The sequence below is a fragment of the Neovison vison genome, chromosome 3 (genome assembly GCF_020171115.1).
Source record: "Neovison vison isolate M4711 chromosome 3, ASM_NN_V1, whole genome shotgun sequence".
In the NCBI taxonomy this organism is placed as follows: Eukaryota; Metazoa; Chordata; class Mammalia; order Carnivora; family Mustelidae; genus Neogale; species Neogale vison.
Window position 1 is genome coordinate 12,972,090 of NC_058093.1, and position 19,509 is coordinate 12,991,598.

General features: G+C 38.0%; 1 protein-coding gene across 4 annotated transcripts in view; it reads right to left on the bottom strand.

The window, feature by feature from the left end:
- ORC2 (origin recognition complex subunit 2) overlaps nt 1-19,509 on the bottom strand; it is a 46,247-nt gene that overhangs the window by 17,594 nt on the left and 9,144 nt on the right. For all 4 annotated transcript variants that reach the window (XM_044241276.1, XM_044241277.1, XM_044241275.1 and 1 more), the window contains 6 exons: nt 12,500-12,589; nt 7,590-7,682; nt 7,011-7,042; nt 4,156-4,216; nt 2,125-2,318; nt 640-738 (listed from right to left, as the gene is read on the bottom strand). In XM_044241276.1, the coding sequence (XP_044097211.1) occupies nt 640-738; nt 2,125-2,318; nt 4,156-4,216; nt 7,011-7,042; nt 7,590-7,682; nt 12,500-12,589 (569 nt within the window). The remainder of the gene's footprint in view (nt 1-639; nt 739-2,124; nt 2,319-4,155; nt 4,217-7,010; nt 7,043-7,589; nt 7,683-12,499; nt 12,590-19,509) is intronic.

Consider the following 19,509-nt stretch of genomic DNA (forward strand, 5'->3'; position numbering starts at 1 on the left):
CTGTAATTTCAAGAAGCAGATTCATTCTGCTCTTTGCAAGGTCTATAACTAAGAGACCGGTCACAGTCCACTTTATGACCAGTGTGCAGTTCAATGAATATGTGAGTTCAAGAATAACAGAGATTAATGCTGCATGGATATCCAAGAAACTATGGCCCTGATTATCATAAATCCTGAAGAAATAATAAAGTACTTAGAGAAAAAATTTCAGTTATGGTACATCAAACAGATTTCAAGTTAACCATTTACCATTTTATATAATGAAGTATCTATCGGGTCACTTTAATTTGTGTTTCATTTTATCAGGACAGTAATTCAGTTTGTGTAAATTTACCTTTCAAATTTGTTGTTTATGTGGTGTACTTTTTATTTTTATTTATTTATTTATTTAAAAAGATTTTATTTATTTATTTGACAGAGATTACAAGTAGGCAGAGAGGCAGGCAGAGAGAGAGAAGAAGGGAAGCAGGCTCCCCGCTGAGCAGAGAGCCCAATGTGGGGCTCGATCCCTGGACTCTGAGATCATAACCTGAGCCGAAGGCAGAGGCTTAACCCACTGAGCCACCCAGGAACTCCTGCAGTGTACTTTTTAGTTCACAATTTAAAAAAAATATAGAAGCAACATTCCTTACAACATACCTGATCCAGTTTGGCTCGCTTTAGTTTCTGCAGTGTTCTGTCAGAGGTCAAAACTTTTGAACTGCTATGAGCTTCAAAATATTCTTCTACCAAATCACTCTGAAAGCAGATACAGCAAAATCAATTCTTAGTTTCAGGTATTTTTAAAATTCTGAAGAATTTTTAATTTTTAAAAAGATTTTATTTATTGGGGTGGGAGGGGGGTAGAGAGAACAAGCAAGAGCCCAAGAGCCAGGGCAGGGAGAAGCAGACTTCCTGCTGGGCAGGGAGCCTGATGCAGGACTCGATCCCAGGACCCTGGGATCAAGACCTGAGCCTGGAGGCAGACGCTTAACCCACTGAGCCACCCAGGCATCCCTAGATATTTGATTTTGTTTTGTTTCATTTTTAAAGATTTTATTTATTTATTTGACAGAGAGACAATGAGAGAGGGAACACAAGCAGGGGGAGTGGGAGAGGGAGAAGCAGGCTTCCCACGGAGCAGGGATCCCAACGTAAGGCCCAATCCCAGGACCCGGGGTCATGACCTGAGGCAAAGACAAATGCTTAACGACTGAGCCACCCAGGTGCCCCTAGATATTTGTTTTTATCAAAACTAGACTGTAACATTAGCATAAAAGAGGATACATGAAATTCTTTATTTGACACTATTTTCTTTTTGAAGCAACACCACAGATTAAGGACCAAGGACGTCTAATTCTAGTAGTAAAACTGAGTAACTCTTAGGATCATAAAAGTTAAAGAAATGACTAGATGGAAGTAGTCTGTTCACAAAAACGATTCCTAAGTTCCAACATAAAATTTCCATTTGGACTCCTATTGGGACTTTCATTTTGCCTTACATAGTTCTAACAAATCCTTTAACAGCTGAAGAACTGGAAATGAGGAAGATATCGGCCATAAAGTAAAAGACCAGCTTACCATTGCAGTGAAATGGCTCGCTACTTGTTCTGCGGATGTGGGGCAGGACTCACCGCCACGGGGGTAAGAAGGGATGGAAAACCTTTCAAGCGGTATAGGCTTCCTAGACTCCCCTGAATCTTTACACACAGCACCAGGTAATGAGCTTTTTCTCAGGCCATGGCGCTTACAGTGTTCTTCCCAACAACTCAACACGACCCACAGCCACTTCACTTACCACTTGTACTGACTTGAATATATCAGCAATGTTATAAAAACAAAACTATCTAAAAAGGTATTCACTGAAAAGTCTTGCTTCCAATGATCCAATCAAAATTTATTTAAAAGCTCATTTTTATACAACTGAACTGAGATGTCACCTTTAGCATGTGCCACTGATACATGATTATGAATGCAGACAGGCAAAACAGAAAGTTCGGAAACAGACGGGCATACTTATGGGAAAAACTGAAAATACAGAAGTAAAGAAAAAAAATTATGTTGATCCCCCAAGTGAATCTCTTTAGGGTAGCTTAGCTTTAAGATAGTACACAATTTTTCTTTAAGGTTAAAGTCTCCACTTACTGTTTTATCTCTTTTCATTTTCTTAGAAGGTATTTCTTTGCAAACAGGAGCTGACATAGCTCTATTCTGAGATGGACTCTTTTGGCTCAATGTGACTTCGTCAGTGTCCTCTTCACGTTCTTGGGCAATGCCATCATCATCTTCTGAGTTGGAAGCAGAATATTCGCTTTCACTGTCAGAATGAGACCTTGGAACTGGCGGGGGGAAAGCAAGTGGGAAAATTTGAGAGTCTGATGAGAGGCAGTGGAGGGTAATGGAAAGAGCGTGGACTTTGAAGTAAGAGAATTTCACTCCTGGTTTTGTCATTACTTTCTGATTTCCCCAGAGCTAGTTATTTTATAAAGTTTCCTGAGCACCAGTTTCCTCATTTCTCAAATGAAGCTCACAGTGCCTAATTTAATGAACCATTGTGAAGATCACACTGAAAGGTACACAAAGTAACTAACAATGCCTGACATCCAGGAACTGTCAATCGTACCTAGTATTGTTTTTTTTTCTTCCATGCTAAGGAACTCTCATTTTGTAAAATGTGGCAATGTGTCGCACCCTAAGGAATAAATCATCATGGTAATTATCTGTTCTTCTGTCAGATACTTGGTTTCCCAGCCTCTTTTGCAACTAGGATTGGCTATGTAACCCTCTGATCAATAACACTTGAGGTAAAATTTGCTAAAAGCTTCTGGGAAATATTTCCCTCATTTATGGAGGGAAAGTCCCTTATTTATGCCAATAGTTTAAAGGTAAAAAAGCCATTTGCAATATGAAGCATCAAACTGAAAGAGGGAAAATGCTGGTGACAGAACAAGAAGATAGGAAGAACCTGGGTCCTTTATGACACTGGAGTTACCTCAACCATGGAATGGTCTATCCCTATACTTTTCATGATGTGAGAGAAGTATATGTCTACAGCTTAAGGCATTATTGTAGAATTTTCTGTTGCTGCCTATACAAAAAACAGCATCCTTAATTGACTCAAAAAATGGTAGCTACTATTCTAAGTATTACTAACAGACAGGCACATTCCATCCCAGAGCCAATACAAGCATTTTATTTTTAAACAAACCATAGCAACTTCCACTATTCCCCAGAAATAATAAAGCTAGTTTTACACTCATGAAGAATAAAACTATTTTACACTCAACAAAGTAAGTTTAAAACTTTTATAAAAAGTTAACTTCCAAAATAAGAAAGTTCTTAAGCCAAATCAGTGTATCAATTCTGAACAACACATATATTTCAGAATATCTAGAGTCCACATATAATAACACACAGGTCTAAAGGAACAGAAAAAAGGATTTGATTTTGGGAGCACATATACCTTAGCAGAGTCATTTTTATCCTGACTGCTGCCCACGGCAGATGCATGGGTTAGAAGTAGCAGGAGGAGCCAGAAAACGCTTCTACCTCATTGACACTTCCACATGTCTGGTAGGGACTGAGAAGGAAGAGGAAGTTTACCTTCTCTCTAAAAGGGATGGTTCTTGATCTCAGGGTTGTGAGTTCAACCCCATGGTGAGCCTAGAGCTTACTTGAGAAAAAAAAAAAAAAAAAGGATGGGGCGCCTTGGTGGCTCAGTCAGTTGGGCATCTGACTCACTCTTGATTTTGGCTCAGGTAAAGGTCTCAGGGTGGTGAGATGAAGCCCCACACAGAGCTCTGGAGCTCCACGCTCCGCAGAGAGTCTGTCTCCTCGGCCCCCCAACATCCCCCCCACCGCCTGCTCATACACTCTCTCAAATGAATAAATCTTTAAAAAAATAAACTTAAAAGATAATAGCAGCTAACACCGGTGAAACGCACATCAGGGTCAAGCACTATACTAAGCACTTCTGACATCTTTTATTTCCATTCCTCTCAGAACGACTCCGGGGCTGGTACAATTTTCACCCCTATTTTGTAAATGAAAAGCCTGAGCCCCAGAAAGGTCTCTGTAAGTGGCAGGCCGAAGATAAAAAACAAGCAGCCTAAGACTGGAACCAACATAAACCATGACTGCCCCTTGTAAAAACTCAGTTTCAAAAGAAATACATACCTATTAATCTTTTCCTCAGACCACTAGGTGCTGTTGACAGAAGTTCACTTTTATCGCTGTTCTGTTTAAAAATAAAGCAATACGGTTTCAATAATCAAATAATAATGATGACATGTAAATTAATGATGGATGCGTGGAAGGGGCTAGAAAAGAAAAACGTTTTGTTTTCATTAGACTACCTTTGAATTATAAGACAATGACAAATGACTCTATTAGGAAAAAATAGCAGAAAGCAACAAAAACAATGCAACAAATTCCAAAGGATTCCTACAGTGATTCTAGAAGTTGTATTCCAGACATCTATAAAGTATTTTCTATGATGTAACAAAAAACAAAAAGCATATGAATTAGCCTTTTGAACCACTTTCACCCATCAGATTAGCACAATATTTCTTTTTAAAAAATTGATAATACCTAATGATAATGAGTAGGTGAGGAAACGGGCACTTGTATACATACGGTAGTAGGCCTTTAGATGTGTTTGAAATTTACTGGTGTTGAAGTATCACCTTCTGTGAGGAGGACAGAAAGAGATCTCTACATTTTACTCCGTTATGTTAAGATTTTTAAGCACTTCTCGGAAGTATAAAATCTGTTTTTCTTTTCCTCCACATAACATAACACTCTAACACCAATAAATCTCTATAGCACATTAAAATGCCCACTGTTGTATAATGTTAGTATTGATAAAAGATAAAAGTCCCAGGGTGCCTGGGTGGCTCAGTGGGTTAAAGCCTCTGCCTTCGGCAAAAGTCATGATCCCAGGGTCCTGGGATCGAACCCCGCATCGGGCTCTCTGCTCAGCAGGGAGCCTGCTTCCCTTCCTCTCTCTCTACCTGCCTCTCTGCCTACTTGTGATGTCAAATGAATAAATAAAATCTTAAAAAAAAAAAAAAGATAAAGTCCCTGTGTTATTTTGGCAATATGAAATTATGACAAAAAATTCACGTCTGTTGTCTTGTAATAGGTTGTTAGTGTTAATTTTCAATGTTAACACAATCTGATTTGGGATATTAAAAATAGTACTGTAAAAAAAAAAAAATAGTACTGTAATAGGGACGCCTGGGTGGCTCAGTTGGTTAAGCAGCTGCCTTCGGCTCAGGTCATGATCCCAGTGTCCTGGGATCGAGTCCCACATCGGGCTCCTTGCTCGGCGGGGAGCCTGCTTCTCCCTCTGCCTCTGCTTCTGCCTGCCACTCTGTCTGCCTGTGCTCGCTCTCTCCCTCTCTCTGATAAATAAAAAAAAAAAAAAAAAAATAGTACTGTAATAAATGAACTGAGCCCAATGGATTTATAAAGTATATGAACTTTTCTGATCCCGATCCTTAAAAAATGTTTTTACATTTTGCGCATCTTGATCTACATGTGCATACAGCATACAATTGAAACAAATTATAATGAAATAATACTTACAAAATAGACTTTCTCAATTTTATTCTCTCATTTTTTAAACTGCAGGTCATAGCCTACTAAACTCATCTCAAGACTGAAAGTGGAGACAGCTGTGCCTCCATGTGGATGAATTATCAGGGATGGAAACATCTGTGTCAAAATAACCGTTGTGGAAAATTCTTGCTCAAAAAGGTAAGGCTATAAATTAATAAATAACGACAGTGTTTGCTACAGAAATTTTTGCAAACTACCTTATCTAGACAGTGTGCTCTTTTGGGCAACCTGGTCTCCCATGAGAATAACAGAGAATTCAGCAGGGCAAGCAGCTAACCCAACAAGAGTTCATTCTTCAGGACTCCGTTCAAGACCCTCTCTTCTCTCTGTCCACCAATCCTTAAATATCATATCATGAGTTTTGTCTATACATATCGGTTTTCCATCCTGATAGCTGTGCATAAAACTTTTGAGTCCAGATCCCCAAGCCCTATAAATATTCTCTCCTGCATCCCCCCTTTTAAGATAGTGCACTAAGACTGCCACTGTGATGTTGTCTCTCATTGTGGTCAGTCTTCTGATGGTTTCTTAGGGGAACTGACAAGATCCACTTACGTGTTGTGATCCACACCTTGAAAAGGAATGTGCTAATATATCTATATTCTTGACTGGATTATGGCAATGAGTTCTGTTCTTTGATGGTCATCTAGTACACACGATATAATACAGGAAGAACGCATTTTCAAAGACAAAAGGAGGCTCTGACATGTCTATTCTCACATCTAGACTTGCCTTGTACACAGGCCATAACCATGACCCTGAATGTCTATACTCACATTCTTATAAGGAGTTCCCCAAACTTAGCATATGTACAATTCCAGGCATGTCAAAATTTATAGCCTTCAAGCCTGGACACAATCACACATACTCATTGTGATGGGTTCATTCATGCCCATCTGGGCTTGTTCATATCCAGAGAGGGCCACTTGACAAGGCAGAATGAAAAACCAAAAACACAAAGGGAAGAATAAAAATTGCCAATTCTTTTCAGCTACCCTGGAACAAATTTACCAAAACCAACCTGGTATTCCAATGTAAATTATGAAAGGATATACTAATGGATTTAATGGATCTTGGCATCAGTCCCTCAAGAAACAAAACATTATGTATAAAAGCAAAGCAAAGCAAAACCAAACAAAACCCATAAAATATCCAGGCCAGTACTACTAAGGTGAAAATTCCCAGAGACAGTTCTGACAGAAACGGCACAGCGGTTGGGTGTAGAAGACCTGGCTTCATTTTTCATCTTTTCTCTTTCCGAGTTAGATGAACTCAGACAATCACTTCCCCTCTCGGAACCTTGGATTCTTCATCTAACGTAAGGTGCCCCGTACACTGAGATGAGTGCCCAGCTGTCATCATGTCTTTGTAACACTAATGTTTTTGCTTGTTTTCGATCAACCGCTTACCTTCAACTGAACTTTGTCTGAAGCAGAATGCCCTGAAGAATAAAACAAAAAGGCATTACTTACTACAGTACTTCAATTTTCATCATAGCCTAGTTTCATTCAACTGCTCCACACTCTCCATAAACTCTGACTTCCAAACCCCCAAAGCCTTATTTCAAATAGAATGTAGCAAAGCAGTTCCTTCATGAGCATTCGACTAACTCAAGCCAATGATAAGAGGCTTTTTTTTTTTTAAATTTCCATATAATGTTACCTGTTTCAGGGGTACAGGTCTGTGATTCGTCAGTCTTATACAACACACAGCGCTCACCACAACACACACCCTCTGATCACAGGGTTTGAAGAGTATTTCTAGTTGACCCTGTCAGTTTGCACAACTTTCATCAGCACAATTATTTCCCCCTTTTATTGAGGGCTAAATATGGGTATACTAAGGCACAAACTGGGTATTAACCATATTTTGTTGAATGAATTTTCAGAACAGAAAAGAGCATATAGCAATGCAGTTACACAAAAACAAGAAGCATAACTTAAAGCAACCAAGAAAACTCTACTCAAAGAGCTGAGATAGAATCTTACCCTTGCTACACTGAGGAATGTTTATCATAATTTCAGGATCATTCTTCAAACTGAACGAAACATTTTTTCTTGGTGTGTTTGCTAGTTCTGAAGCTGTAAACAGACAAAAGTATATAAAACAATCTTTAATGGATGACAGCAGATGAAGGTGGAAATAGCTTCATTTCACTTACATAAGTTCTTTTTTTTTTTTTTAAAAGATTCATTTATTTATTTTAGAGAGAGAGACAGAGTGCCCATGTGCTAGAGAGTAGGAGGAAGGGCAGAGGGAGAGAATCTTCAAGCAGACTCCCACCAAGCGCAGAGCCTGACGTGGGGCTCAACCCCATGACCCATGAGACCTGAGCCAAGATCAAGAGTTGGCTGCTTTAAAAAAAAAAAAAAAAAAGAAAAGAAAAGAAAAAAAGTGGTTGTTTAACCAATTGAGCAACCCCGGTGCCCCCTCACTTACATAAATTCTTAGGGAAAAACAAAAAAAAAGAACCTGCCTGCTACTATTACCAGGAAGATACACAAACCTACCCATCTTAAGAGCACTGCCTCTTACCTTTGTTTGCTATGTTCCAAGCATCTTAAGTCTTCTTTCAATTATCTACAGGTGTCTCAAGAAAATACAAATAAACAGTTTTGACCTTACTGCTTTCTATAACTGTCATTCTCTCTCCCTCTCCTCTCCATTGACAATTTTACACTCTTTCCATTTCTTTATCATACACACTTGAGGCATACCTTTACTAGGGGTAAGAAAGAATGGCCAGAAAATAGGATCTAGAATCAAATGGAAGCTGTGTATGTTTAAAACTATGCTTTAAAAATTCTTAACTCTCCCACCACATGTGGTTTATTTTATTTTGTGTCCAAAGTTCTGTAATACATGTGAATAATATATAAACTATAAGAGAGCACTGAACAGATGGCTGTTTCTTCAACTGAGCATCAGATTAAATAGCTGGCTTCTAAAATATCGGGCCATTTTATTTTATTTTATTATTATTATTTTTTAAGATTTTATTTTTATTTATTTGACAGACAAAGATCACAAGTAGGCAGAGAGGCAGGCAGAGAGAGAGGAGGAAGCAGGCTCCCTGGCTGAGCAGAGAGCCCGATGCGGGGCCTGGTATCACGACCTGAGCCGAAGGCAGAGGCCTCAACCCACTGAGCCACCCAGGCGCCCCTATAGGGCCATTTTAAATGAAAACTATAATCTTTGGGGCGCCTGGGTGGCTCAGTGGGTTAAGCCACTGCCTTCGGCTCGGGTCACGATCTCAGGGTCCTGGGATCGAGTCCCGCATCGGGCTCTCTGCTCGGCAGGGAGCCTGCTTCCCTCTCTCTCTCTCTGCCTGCCTCTCTGTCTCTCTGTCTACTTGTGATCTCTGTCTGTCAAATAAACAAATAAAATCTTTAAAAAAAAAAAAAAAAAAGAAAACTATAATCTTTACCTTTAAAGATACTTACGTTTTCAATTGCATGAGAGCCATGCGGAATGGAGCCTAACTAAGGAATGGATTTATATTTCCCAATTTAACATATACTGGCCCATTGTTCACTGAGAAAAAAAGGGATATACTATTCAAATTATATCCTTGCCCCCTTTTGCTTTTAAAGGACAAAGTATACTTGAATTTGTGTAAGTTAAAGCCACTTTACTGACTCAGATTCTTCCTAATCTGTTTCACAGTTTTAGCCTCCAAACTTGAAATGGATCCAGAATACCCAGGACAGTCTCCACAAATGAACTGCCTTCTTTTTTCTTAACTAACCTCCTTGGTCTTCTGTATCATTTACTAGAAATTTTTTTTTTTATCTTACTTTGAAATTATTCCTCCATTTGCATTCTATGACATTATTCTGGCTACTGTTGGTAGTTATTCCATCTTTTCTCTGCTTTCTCCTTTACATATTCTATCTCTAAGTATTCCTAAAAACCAGCCCTTTGCTTTCTCTTCACACCAGAAGAATGTGCTATGTTTAGATTAAAGGCTGTTGATCTAAAGGATAGGAAAAAAAAGCTTTACATCAACAAAAAGCTACATTAAGCACAAAGTGATTTAGCTGGGATCATTTTGGTTATATGTTGCAACATGGAAAAATTCTGTTTTTAAGTAACTCTTAAACTACAAAAGGGAAGGAAAAGGAAGAGTTGAAGAGGAAAAAGAGTAAAAGACTGTTAACCACATACAGCTCTGGACTCTACTAATAAAAAATTGAGGCATATATTGTTTGTCTTTTTCATTTTTCTAATAATTCATTTGTACTATATTTTATATAGCTGGTCTGCAACCAATTGGAAATTTTAAAATAAAATTGTAAAATCTTCTTTGCTTTCTCATTAGGCTATTATTTATCCTATCAACCTATCTATTTTTTAATTTCCCTAAAGTCATCCCTTTCTACAAGCTTGCTGAACTCCTTCCTGTTCTCTACTGGTATTTCTACCAAGTTTGCTCTTTATTTGTTCTTCTGCTTGCATTCATTTACTTATCCAAGCCATGTATTTCAAAAAGCCGCCCGGTCTAACTCCTAGTGTATTTCTAGTCCTGTATCTTCATTAGCCCAATTATATTTAGCCATTTATACACAGTAATATATGATTTTATGGCTTATTATGAATAATAAGCAAAAATTTGTCTAAAAAATACTAAGGCTGGAGTGCCTGGGTAGCTCCATTGGTTAAGTGTCTGACGGGCTCAGGTCATGATCTCACCGTCCTGGGATCAGGCCCTGCATGGGGCTCTGTGCTCAGCAGAGAATCTGCTTCCTCCCTCTCCCTCGGCCCTGCCCCTGCTCTCTTACTCTCTCAAATAAATAAAATCTTTAAAAAAGAAAAAAATACTAAAACCTCCTACTTCACTGATATTATTAGAAGTAAACACAATTAGCGACAATACTTAATAAGTCAAAGAAACTATTTAAAGACCATTACAGAGGAGCCTGGGTGGCTCAGTGGGTTAAGCCTCTGCCATCAGCTCAGGTCATGATCTTAGGGTCCTGGGATTGAGCCTGGCATCAGGCTCTCTGCTCAGCAGGGAGCCTGCTTCCTCCTCTCTCTCTGCCTACTTGTGACCTCTCTCTCTCTTTCTCTCAAATAAATAAATAAAATCCTTAAAAAATATATTAAGTAAAAATAAAAAAATAAAGACCATTATAACTAAACATTAGTCCTAACTAAAACACAGATTTTATAAAATGTGATCAATTTCAAATTATCTAGAAAACCATCTTTTCATGACTGTATATATATATATATTTTTTTTTCTTTTTTAAAGATTTTATTTATTTGACAGAGAGAAAGAGAGTATGAGCAGGGGGAGCAGGAGAGAGAGAAGCAAGTTCCCCACTGAGCAGGGAGCCTGATGTGGGGCTCAATCCCAGGAACCTGGGATCATGACCTGAGCTGAAGGAAGACAGCCAACGAACTGAGCTGCCCAGGCACCCCCATGACTCTATTTCTTTCATTTGTGTTAACAGAAATGTACAACATAACAATACTTAAGTTTCTTGCATCCCATATAATGGAAGACCTACATCACGGTTATTATATGCATGTTAAAGATCTACTAGGAGAACTTCTACTTGGCAACTCTTCTGGGGCTCCTCTCCACTATTAGTTCTCTTTCTCCAATGTTCTTTGTCCTGTTTCACTGTTCAGGGGTTTCAGGTTAGTCTTGGTGTCTATCTGATCCTTTCTGTAATAATTGTTTTAGCATTTATTTTCTGGTTTCTCAGCAATCCTACACAGAATCCAGTCTTTTTTATAAGTCAAAAAACTTTCAATTACTTGATATGGATTATAAACTCTAAGAAATAGATCAGTTACTATAAAATTATCGTACTTGCCATGTTAGTTTCAAATTAAACCTTTTAGAAAAACTGCATTTTGCAGGGGCGCCTGGGTGGCTCAGTGGTTTAAGCCTCTGCCTTCAGCTCGGGTCATGATCTCAGGGTCCTGGGATCGAGCCCCACATCGGGCTCTCTGCTCAGCAGGGAGCCTGCTTCCGCCCCTCTCTCTGCCTGCCTCTCTGCCTACTTGTGATCTCTCTCTATCAAATAAATAAATTAAAATCTTTTAAAAAAAAAACCTGTATTTTGCAAATAATTATTATGTTCTATTACATAGGTCTTATAATTATTTCTCATATGTCCCTCATCAGTATCAACACTTAAGTTTCTCACTTGATCTTGAATGTTTACCTGGTTACTGGCCAGAATGACTGCATAAAAATACACTACTTCAGAAATACATGTCGGTGTTCTATAATTACAGATTAAAAGCTCTATTACACCACTATTACATTTTACTGGGTGGTTAATTATTATTCCCTTACTCTTGACTTCTTGGTGTCCCAAACCTTCATATACTTATGGGCCTCCTTAATTTTCAAACTGCTTTCACATGTTATTTCCCTTCCTCCAAGTTTTCAAATCTAACCCCCATACCACAGAACCCAAATAAAGTTCAATTTTAATGTTGTATGCAATTTATTTTAGTATAGTTTTTAAAAATCAGTAATTCATGTGTAATTAATGTAAGTGGTAAATTAAGTAAGAAAATGTCACAATAGCCCATTTGTAACAATTTTATAGTTTTCCACAATATAAACATTTTTCTATACATAGTATAAAATTCTTATTTAATAAACTCAAAACATTTGTGATTTAGGCGACTCATATACTTAAAAATTTGTTCAGAGCCTGTGCTACATGTGGGAAGAAAATGAAGCCAGGAGTCCTAAGATGAGAAGCTCAAAACCTAGCTGGGAACAGAAGACATATATGAGCATGAAAATCTGACTTTATGTATGCTTGAAAATGTGATTATAAAAGGACATCCCCCATTCTTCTAGGGAATGCAATAAGATGATAACTGTGGGGAATGTGGTGAAGTACACCTTCTTAGAAGAGCAACTTACCTAATTTAGCCATCTTTTCAGAGTGTTTTCTGTTCTGAAAAGAATAAACTTTATTCCCACCATCTGCAGCAGAGCCATTTTTCAAGGATTCTGAAAGAGAAAATGCAATATGTTTTGGAAAAATAAGCAATAATAAGAAAAAAATCTTTACTAAAAACCTAAGATTTGTACCCTCTATTGTCTTGCATAAAGGTTTAACAATACATATTTATACATAAAATATTTTTAGAAATACAAAAGAACTATTTCTATAAATTTGAAACACAGAAAACCTATTACTCTTCACAATAAACACACACACACACACACACACACGCACACACGCACAGCTCCCCTCCCAAAAGCCCCTCCAGACTGAGGGAGATACATTCATCATACTGTTGCCCCTAAGGCGGGAAAACCAGAGACTCTAGTATGTTTTCTTTCTGAAGCAAATACACAAAGTGCCATGAGCTGAGGCTAAGATTTAAATAGTTACACGGTTGCAGCTCTCTTACTCCCTATCGAGATAGTGACTTAACTTCATGCAATCATCCCCTTAAATGAAACTGCTACCTGCAACATACCAGATGTGCACGGCTAGTAGCACAGCAATTCTCGAAGTGTGGCGGCGTCAGGTATCTCAGGTCCCCGAGGCCAAGACTGTTTCATAACACTAAGATATTATTTGACTTTTTCTCAATCAAGAGTAGAGAGTGAGGGGTGCCTGGGTGGCTCAGTGGGTTCAGCCTCTGCCTTCGGCTCAGATCATGATCTCAGGGTCCTGGGATTGAGCCTCATTGGGCTCTCTGCTCAGCAGGGATCCTGCTTCCCCCTTTCTCTGCCTGCCTCTCTGCCTACTTGTGATTTCTGTCAAATACATAAATCTTAAAAAAAAAAAAAAAAAAAGAGCAGAGAGTGAGGTATTCCAGATGTGTGACGTGTGATGGGTGTATGATGACAACACCATCCCGTGGGTTAATGGAGTGTGTGAAGCAGATACGAAAACCCAGCTGTCTTCTATTAAGCCAGACATTAAAGAGATTTGCAAAAATGTAAAACAGTGACTTCTTCACTTTTTTTTTGAAAATTGTTGTTTTTAAAAAAAAAAAAAAGAAAAGAAAATTGTTGTTTTTCATCTAAATATATTGTCATTATGTAATGGGCTTATTACTGTTATTACAAAACAGTGCCAACTTGTCCAAAGTCAGTGCTCCTTATCCTTACTGTTTGAGTCCCCGTAATATAAGCACTAATACTTGGCATTATCTAGACTCCTTACTCTCTGCCAATCGAGTGTGTGTAAAAATGAATCTTATGGGGAGAGCTGTTTCAATTTCCCTTTTCCTAATCACTAATGAGGTTGAACATCTTCCCACAACTTTATTTCCAAGGAAGAAATACCTTCTTTATTCTGTGACTTGTCATCTTACTTCTTTATGATGACATTTGATGAAAAGAAGTCCCAAATTTTTTTTTCAAAGACTTTATGTTTTAAAAGCAGTTTTAGGTTAGAGCCAACCTGAATAGAAGGCACAGAGATTTCCTATAGACTTTCTGCCCTCACAAATGCACAGCCTCCTCCAGCTATCAACAACCCACACCCGCGTGGTTATTTGTTACAACCATGAACCTACACTGACACCTCTTTAACATCCCAAGTCCACAGTTTATATTAAGGTTTACTCTTGGTGTGGTACATTCTAGAGGCTTTTTTTTTAAGTTTTTATTTAAATTCTAGTTCTAGTTCGTTAACATACGAACTAGAGTGTGTTACCCAATATAGTTAATACTGGTTTCAGAGGTAGAACTTTGTGATACAGGCTTACACATAACACCCAGCGCTCATCACAACAAGTGGCTTCCTTGACACCCACTAACCCTTTAGCTCACTCCCCACCCACTTCCCCTCCAGCAACCCTCGGTTTGTTCTCAATAGTTGAAAGTCTCTTATGGTTTGCCTCCTTTTTTTTTTTTTTTTAATCCCCCTCCCCTATGCTCATGTTTTGTGAACTCATGACTGAAATCATATGGTATTTGTCTTTCTGACTTATTTCACTTAGCGTAATAGATTCTAGCTCCATCCATGGGGTTACGGGCGGCAAGATTTCATTCTTTTTGATGGCTTCCTACAGGCTTTGACAAAAGTATAATGATCTGTATCCACCTCTGTAGTATAATACAGAATAGTTTCAGTGCCCTAAAAATTCTCTGTACTCTACCTAGTCATAGCTTCCACTCCCTGACACCTGGCAACTACTGATCTCCTCACTGTCTCTAAGGTTTTGCCTTCCCTAGAATGTCATATAGTTGGAATCATAGCCAGTAGCCGCCTTTTCGGATTGGTTTCTTTCAATTAATAATAGTATTTAAAGTTCTTCCATATCTTTTCATGTCTTGATACCTTTTTTAAGTGCTGAATAATATCCCACTGTATGGATGTATCAGTCTATTCTTTTTTTTTTAAAAGATTTGACAGAGAGAGAGATCACAAATAGGCAGAGAGAGGGGGAAGTAGGCTCCTCACTGAGCAGAGCGCCTGGCATGGGGCTCGATCCCGGGACCCTGAGATCAAGACTGGAGCCGCAGGCAGAAGCTTAACCCACTGAGCCATGCAGGCCCCTCTCAGTTTACTTATTCGTTGTTAACTTTTTGGTTGCTTCCAAACCACTGCAATTATGAACAAAGCTTCTATAAACATCAGCGTGCAGGTTTTTTTTTGAGTGAACACGAGTTTTCAACTCATATAAGTAAATACGAAGAAGCACAATTGCTAGATCATATGGTACGAATATGTTTAGTTTGCAAGAAACTGGCAAACTGTCATCCAAAGAGCTGTTCCGTTTTGCACTCCCGCCAGCAATGAGAGCTCCTGCTGTTCCACAGATTTGCCAGCATTTGGTGATGTCAAGATTTTGCACTTGGGCCATTCTAATAGGTGTGTAAGTGGTATCTCGTTGTTTTCATTTTCAATTTCCTAATGACATACAATGCTTTTAGTATATTTTCATATGCTTATTTGCCATCTGCATAGCTTCTTGGTGAGATGTCCGGTTCCTCTGCTCATTTTTATTATTTATGTAGTCAATGGATTATTCATTCATTTATAATTATTATTAATATTACATATTAATACCATATTATAAATACATAATTATAATGTACAGTATACTCTAAACAACTGATATAATATAAATATTAGTTATAAATTATTTAATTAATAAATTTATTAAACAAATGAGTAAAAGATTTTACTTCTTCATTTGCCAGAGAGCGTACAAGCAGGGCAGCGGGAGGCAGAGGGAAGAGCAGGCTCCTCGTTGAGTCCTCTGCTCATCTTTAAGTCAGGTTATTCATTTTCTGAATGTTGAGTTTTAAGAGGTCTTTGTATACTTTGGGTAAAATTTCTTTTAGTTTTTTAAAAGATTTTATTTATTTATTTGACAGACAGAGATCACAAGCAGGCAAAGAGGCAGGTGGGGTGGGGGGTGGGGAGCAGACTCCCTGCCAAGCAGAGAGCCCGATGCAGGGCTTGATCCCAGCACCTTGGGATCATGACCTGAGCCGAAGACAGAGGCTTTAACCCACCGAGTCACCCAGGTGCCCCACTGGGTAACATTTCTTTAACAGATGTGTTTTGCAAATATTTTCTCCTAATCTGTTGTTTAATCTTCTTGAGAAGCATTGAATTTTAATTAGTTGAATATGTCAGTCTTTTCTTTTGATTACATTAAACTAAAAGAAATTCCTCTATAATCAAGTCAAAACCATATTCTCTTATATTTTCTTATAAAAGCATTTACATTTGCTTTATGTAAATCTTAAAATTAAGGTAATTAACTTGTTTATGAAGGAAGGAAGAGATCCAGTTCTTTTCATAAGGATACCCAATTGGCCCAACGCTGTTTACTGACCAGGTTATCCTTAGCTGAGTGGTCTCCAGTGCTATCTCTGTCATATATCTGATTTTCATGTATGCAGGAGTCTGTTTATGGCAAACCTATACTTATGTAACTTAAATGGCACAGAGAAGAAATATTTAAAGGTACTGTGTGGTTTCTATGTAAACTAAATTAAATGCTTGAGAAATATTTGATAAAAGTTATTAACTAAAACAAATGGTTTCAAATTAGGTATGAATGAGAAACCATAAAAGATTTAAGAAAAGGGGCACCTGGGTGGCTCAGTGGGTTAAAGCCTCTGCCTTCGGTTCAGGTCATGATCCCAGGGTCCTGGGATCAAGCCCCGCATTGGGCTCTCTGCTCAGCAGGGAGCCTGCTTCCTCCTTTCTCTCTGCCAGCGCTCTGCCTACGTGTGATCTCTGTCAAACAAATAAAATCTTAAAAAAGATTTAAAAAAAAAAAAAGAAAAAAGAAAAAAAAGATTTAAGAAAAAATATAAAAGCATACTACACCAAGACTGCATCAAGTGTCTTTAAATGTACAATCTAATGCAATCTCAGATGCTGCATGCATTATGGATATACTGTCTAAAAAAAAATCCAACACCAAAATCAAAAGGTAGTACGGTTCTTCAACCAGCTAACCTCTAGCGAACTTCTAATTAAAGAAGAGTATGTGTGTGTGTTTGCTTATATATATACACATATGTACATATGCTTATATATAAAAATGTTTAAAGTACAGTAGTTATGATTTTCTGGTTCTGACATTTTGATTTACTAATTAGCAATGGTTCTTATCACAATGGGCAGGAGTTTACTATAATACATATAAAACTTTTTAATAGGTTTTAAATTACTCAAAATGCACAAAACCAAAATGTTATGTATATAAAAACCATGCAAGAGGGGCGCCTGGGTGGCTCAGTGGGTTAAAGCCTTTGCCTTCGGCTCAGGTCATGGTCCCAGGGTCCTGGGATCGAGCCCCACATCAGGCTCTTTGCTCAGCGGGGAGCCTGCTTCCCTTCCTCTCTCTCTACCTGCCTCTCTGCCTACTTGTGATCTCTCTCTGTCAAATAAATAAGTAAAATCTTTAAAAACAAAATGCTTAAAAAAAAATATATGGAAGAAATTGAAGTGGGTAATAAATATAAGAAAATATGTTTAATGCCAATGAGGGAGCTTAATACTAGTTGATATAATCTTTCTAGAAATTTGGGAATATGTACGAACACCTTCACCAATAATTCCATAACTAGGAGTCTCTTCTGAAGAAATAAAAGATCTAAACAAATATTTATGCCCAAGGATAATCACTATTGCATTAGTTACAATGAAAATTTAGAAATAATCCAAAAGCCTAATAGAGGCCAACTATATTTTTATAAATTTGAATCAGTATTACAGAAATAACACTAATATTTCACACCCATTAGGAAGGCTACTAAAAAAAAAAGTGCTGGTAAGCATACGGAGAAACTGAAATGCTTATGCACTGTTGGTGGAAATCTAATTTGGTGTAGCTGCTGTGGAAAACATTATGGCAGCTCTTCAAAAAATTAAAAATAGAATTACCATATGATCCAGCAATTCCACTTCTGGGAATATACCCAAAAGAATTCAAATCAGGCTGTCAAAAAGATACTTGTACACCCATGTTCATAGCAGCATTATTCACAGTAGCCAAAAGGCTGAAGCCACCCAAATGTCCATTGACAGATGAATGGATAAACAAGTGTATATACATATAATGCAGTAGTATTCAGCCTCAAAAAGGAAATTCTGACACATGCCACAACATGGATGAAACTTGAGAACTTTATGCTAAGTGAAATAAGCCAGTCACACACAAAAATACTCTATGATTCCACTTACATGAAGTACCTAAAATAGTCCAATTCAGAGAGAAAGTAAAATGGTGCTTGTTGGGCTGTGGGGAAAAGGGACTGGGGAGTTTTTAATGGATAGAATTTCAGTTTTGTAAAATGAAAAGAGCTCTGGAGACTGCTAAACAATGTGAATGTATTTAATACTGAATTATACACTTTAAGATGGGAAATTTTATATCAAATATATTTTACCACAAGTTTTATTTATTTATTTCTTTTCTCATAATTTTTTTTTTTTTAAAGATTTTATTTATTTGACAGAGAGAGATCACAAGTAGGCAGAGAGAAAGGAAGGGAAGCAGGCTTCCTGCTGAGCAGGAAGCCCAATGCGGGACTCGATCCCAGGACCCTGAGATCATGAGCTAAGCCCAAGGCAGTGGCTTAACCCACTGAGCCACCCTTCTCATAGTTTTTTTTACAAAGATTTATTTATTTTAGAGAGAGAGCCTGTGAGAGTGGGGATAGGGACAAAGGGACAGGAAGAGAGAGAACCTCAAGCAAACTCCACACTGAGCCCAATGCATGTCTCGATCCCACAATCCTGAGATCATGACTAAGCCAAAATCAAGAGTTGGATGCTTAGATGACTGAGCTACCCAGGTGCCCCTCTCATAATTTTTAAAGAGATTTTACTTAAACACAATTAAAAATCTGTTATAATCCTTAAGTTCAAAAATGGAACTGTGAATAAGGCAAAATTAAATATAATATGAATGGGGTGCCTGGGTGGCTGTCAGTTAAGCGGCTGACTTCAGCTCAGGTCATGATCTCAGGTCCTGGGTTGGAGCATCGCCTCAGACTCTGTACTCGGCAGAGAATCTACTCCTCCTTCTCCCTTCTCCCACTCGTGCATGCACACGCTCTCTCTCTCAAATAAACAAAATCTTAGAAAGAAAGAAAGAACAAACAAGCCACGTATTTGTCACAGAATTTTCTAGCAGCTAACTTACAAAGAATCAAGTATAGAATTACACTGTTCATAAGACTAAAAAACAAACCAACTGTTCAAGAGAAACATCAATAAGACAAATCATTCTTGAGAATACCTATCTAATTGCCTCGGGAAAAATCTTCTATTCAAGGCCAAGATCAACTAGCACTTCCATGCAATGATTGTTCTCCAGACTAGATGGATTAACAAACCATAAGAATTAAACCAGGTATGTCAAGATGTGTGTTGCTTATAAGCAGTAGCTTATAATAATAAATATCGTATAATAATTTGACAAGTAAAGGGGTTA